This window comes from Pygoscelis adeliae, unplaced genomic scaffold (genome assembly GCF_000699105.1).
Source record: "Pygoscelis adeliae isolate BGI_AS28 unplaced genomic scaffold, ASM69910v1 Scaffold24, whole genome shotgun sequence".
Lineage (NCBI taxonomy): Eukaryota > Metazoa > Chordata > Aves > Sphenisciformes > Spheniscidae > Pygoscelis > Pygoscelis adeliae.
Window position 1 is genome coordinate 1,790,311 of NW_008824806.1, and position 4,094 is coordinate 1,794,404.

At 40.6% G+C, this 4,094-nt stretch overlaps 1 protein-coding gene across 1 annotated transcript in view; it reads right to left on the minus strand.

Annotated features, from left to right (window-relative positions):
- Nucleotides 1–4,094, minus strand: part of FOXP2 (forkhead box P2) — a 133,356-nt gene that overhangs the window by 42,581 nt on the left and 86,681 nt on the right. Inside the window, exons 8-10 of the mRNA XM_009324060.1 lie at nucleotides 3,328–3,402; nucleotides 1,954–1,966; nucleotides 745–828 (exon numbers count right to left, since the gene is read on the minus strand). Coding sequence (XP_009322335.1) covers nucleotides 745–828; nucleotides 1,954–1,966; nucleotides 3,328–3,402 — 172 coding nt within the window. The remainder of the gene's footprint in view (nucleotides 1–744; nucleotides 829–1,953; nucleotides 1,967–3,327; nucleotides 3,403–4,094) is intronic.

The following is a 4,094-nucleotide window of genomic DNA, read 5'->3' on the forward strand; positions in this document are numbered from 1 at the left end:
TGTAAGTACTACGATGCCTGATACCCTGACAGTACAAAACTGGACCTGCATCAGAGAACACTTCTGCTTACGTGAAGCTACGTTCAGTTTAATGGAGCCTGGATCTGACTGTGGATCCAGCTGCACAACTGGGGCCTGATGCAGCGCTGTGGACCGGCTGGGAGCAACAGTGACTTTTCAGTGCACGTACCAACCCCAACAACATCACAGTGGATGCATAACATTGCAGTCTTGACAGAAATTGAGGAAAAAAAACACGTTTACAATTGTTTAAATTTGCTGCACAAAATAGCATTTTCGTTCGTTTAAGAATAACAAAATGTTTATTTGTGTCTCTTGTAAGGAATTTAAGAAATTTCCTAAGTACCTAGATTCTTTTTACATTTACTTTTTACTGCCACAGAGTCCACTGAACTTGAAATCTTCCAAAGTGGTTTCCTTTTAATATCTGTAAATCTATCACAAAAAGACATTCTCTCTAGTTTCAGCCTCAAGCCAATGATTTGGACACTTACAGGTGTACTTTGTTTAGTGTCACCTATGGTGTAGATTGGATGGATTTTGTAAAAGATAGCATTACTTTTAAAGAAACATACAATTTGACAAGCTATTGCATTTTACCTTCATTTTATTGCCATATTTTTCATCACACTCATTGTTTTCCAACTGTCACTAAATTGTTCATTTTCTTAGTCTGCTACATTCGTAGGCCTATTTACTGTTTATAAAGCAATATGCACTTACAGGTTTTGGAGATGGCTTGGGCTCCGAGGGTCGCATGTGCAAGTGGGTCATCATTGCTTGAAGACGTTCACGTTCTTTAGAAAGCTGTTAAGAAAGAGTGAGATCAGAAGCATTTTAGAAATGACTGATACAGCTATTTTACTGCAGTGATACATCTTATCATTGAGCTTGTCTCAGAGTAATGATTCCTGCATATAAAAGTCTATGTCAGTAGAAACTTATCTGAGAGGAAATGCAACTTTGGGCATGGAAAGAAAGGAAAAAAAAAAACCAAAAAACTTTTATAGCCTTTCATATGTTAAAAGGTCAGAGAAAACAAATAACACTTCATCTTTTTGTCAATAAGAGAATTGAGGTCACAGTTGCCTCGACAGTAACAAGTTACTAAGACCATAAATTACAAGGCCCATAGTGTCTCTTTAAAGTCCTGTGGACACTGTTAGCAATGGACTAGTGCCAACAGCTGTGAAGGGGTGAAGGGTCCTCAAAGCACAGTGCCTGCCAGGATTGTCTACACACTTCATCCTTTCCCACTGAGGTCCAGTTAGTGCCCCCTGCAATCTGCCATCATCAATCTAATTCAATAGAGTGACAGAGCCCAGGCAGTGTGAAACGCTGAACTCTGCCACCGAGTCGGCATCGACACTGCACTGGGTCTCATTACAACTGATGGACCTTACTTCACTAGCAGTCAGACAAAGCAAAAAATGGCATAATTGGTCACACTGCAAGCTAAATCTTCACTTGGACTGTTACATTACAGCCTAGCCTTTGTAAATGGTAAACAGTTCTTAAGAAGCCCTTAAACTGCCTTTAGAAAACATCACGTTACTGAAACCTGTACTTTTTCCTAACGGATACCATTTTCTGATCATACGCTACGTAAATATTTGTAGTTTCAGACTCAAACAAATTACCAAATTAAAAAAAAAAAAAAGAGGAAGAAGTGTTTGAAATACGTAACTTGTTGATAAAAATATCAGAACATAAAAGAGGAAAATGTATCTTACAACGTGAAAAGAATGATGTTTTTTTAAAAGCTAGGTTGCAAGAAGAAATGCTCAAAATTGTATTCTAGTGATATGGCTTTGGATATCTACAAAACAATTACGACATTAATTGCAACAAGAATCACTTGGTGTTCAACACTGCCATTTTCCGGAGAGTTCTACAATACTTTCTTGCATGAATTCAGCTCAAGAGTTACACCTGTAGACTGAGACTGGACTAAGCAAAACAACTTGTAAGTAATGTAAACAAGAGGAAACTACCTGTATTCCTGCAGATATTTTGGGTATGCTGGATATAATTTCATCAGTGCATCTTTAATTAAAGAACATTTGAGGCAGCGGGTGGGAAAAAGGTTTCTTCTTAGGCTTCATATTATGTGTGTGACACTTTAGAGACATGCTATTTGCCATGATGTAAATTGCTAACAAACAAATTAAGCTAACACTATCCTATCTTTTATCTTATAAAAGAAACTACAGCTTTGCCCGGGTTTACAAAACTTTCACTTCAAGGGAAATGACCATAAATGACAATATTGTAGATTCCTTCATTGCTTTGAGTTTCCACTGTAAAAATACAGAAGACCCAAATGGTTTGCCTTGGCTGAAAGAAGAATAAGTATTCTTACATGCATGAGAACAGTGAGACAATATGCTAAAAGGTGAGAAAGCTGAAAGGTGTTTATCCTTCTTTCTCCACATATAGCAACAAACAGGGAAAAAAATCTCAGTCCCTCGCTGCGGCCCTTGGGCTCCTCTGCACCTTCCCAAGCCGGGACAGGACTCCTGAGAAATGCCCTCCTATGACTCCCGTACGGGCGGGAGGGGACTGCATGGTATAAGCATCCCGCATGGTCATTCTGGGCTGCCAAGGTTTGCGCCCAGCCTCGGTAGCCTGGGAAGTGTAGTCTCAATACTGGGAGACCCCAGGGGTACTGGGCACTTCTTCCGTAAGCTGGAGGGAGCATTCACATACATGCAGTGACCTCTAATGGTTAGAGCCTGAACAGGGCACCCGAGTGCTGCGGTCCCAGCCGTGGGATTCCCTGGGGACCTCTCTGAGTGGGTCTGACATTACACCTTCTGCTCGCAGAAGAATGCCCACCATCAGGCTGGGAGTCATTTCGGGTGGAGACACACTCTGCTACTCCTCTGTCCTGCAGAATGGCATAGACAAGCGTCGGGTCAGAAGGGGAAGAAGGAAGAGGGGTCCTGACCCAGCATTTCAAGAACTGAAGATGGCTTGGATCCAGTCTCTGCTCCAGGGACTGCATTTTTCATTCGTGATGAATGGCATTAGGGCCTTAGTTCAAGCAAAATACTGTAGATAATGCTGATGTTAGATAATTATTGCATAATTTATAATGTGAAAAATCTTTAAGTAAAAAAACCCCACTTGTTCATGAATATCAACAAATTTCATGCAAGAAACATACGGCTTTAAGCTAGAGTCACTAAGGCAAGTGTTTTCAATTTAGTTTAGGTTAATAGTAAATAAGTAATAGGATAATACATCCATGTAACAAACCTGTATTTCTAACTGCTGACCATGTAACAACCCGGTATTTCTAACGGCTGAACCACTTGCATTTGCACCCGACACTGAGCAGTGCTTCTGTCATCCAATGCATGTTCATTGTTAAGGTGCCTAGAGATGAAAGAGAACACTAATAAGACAGTGTTAAGATGAGGAAAATTTCTTTATGAGTCCATTTTTCTCTCCTGTGCATATGGCTTCCATCAGTTTCAACAGGAGTTATGCAAAAAGACCTAGTCAGAGCGTGCCTTAGATACAACAATACAAAATAACAAACCCGATTATTTCATTTAGTTCTACAAACTTTCTCAGTGATGACTGCCAGATACCCAGTTCCTATCTCCCAGGTCACATATGCCATCTAAAGGCCAATGTAACCAGTTATCAATATTTGGTAGAGTGACTGAACTGATTTCCACTCTCTGTTGCTGGTGCAGATGAACAGAGAATCACCTTACAAATGATACTTCAAAAGATATAATTGCTTTTAGGCTGCTTGAACTAGTGTGAATTAATGTAGACTTTGTTAAGATGTCTCTATCTGCTCCTCTTTAATCATTAAGCAAAAACAACAACAGAACATCTGTTCCCCCTTCCCCAAAACAGAGCTGTAGGGGAACACCACTGATTTTCACTGCAGTTTCCAGAAGTCGCCTCTGAAGATGATGACAGTGATCAGGCTCCCCAGTCTGAGGAAGAGGTAAAGGCAGGGGAAGGAACAGCTACACACCTTACGCACACACCAAGCCTCCTGGGAGGGATTCAGGCTACGCATGCCAGTTTAGCAAAACAAAACCACACTC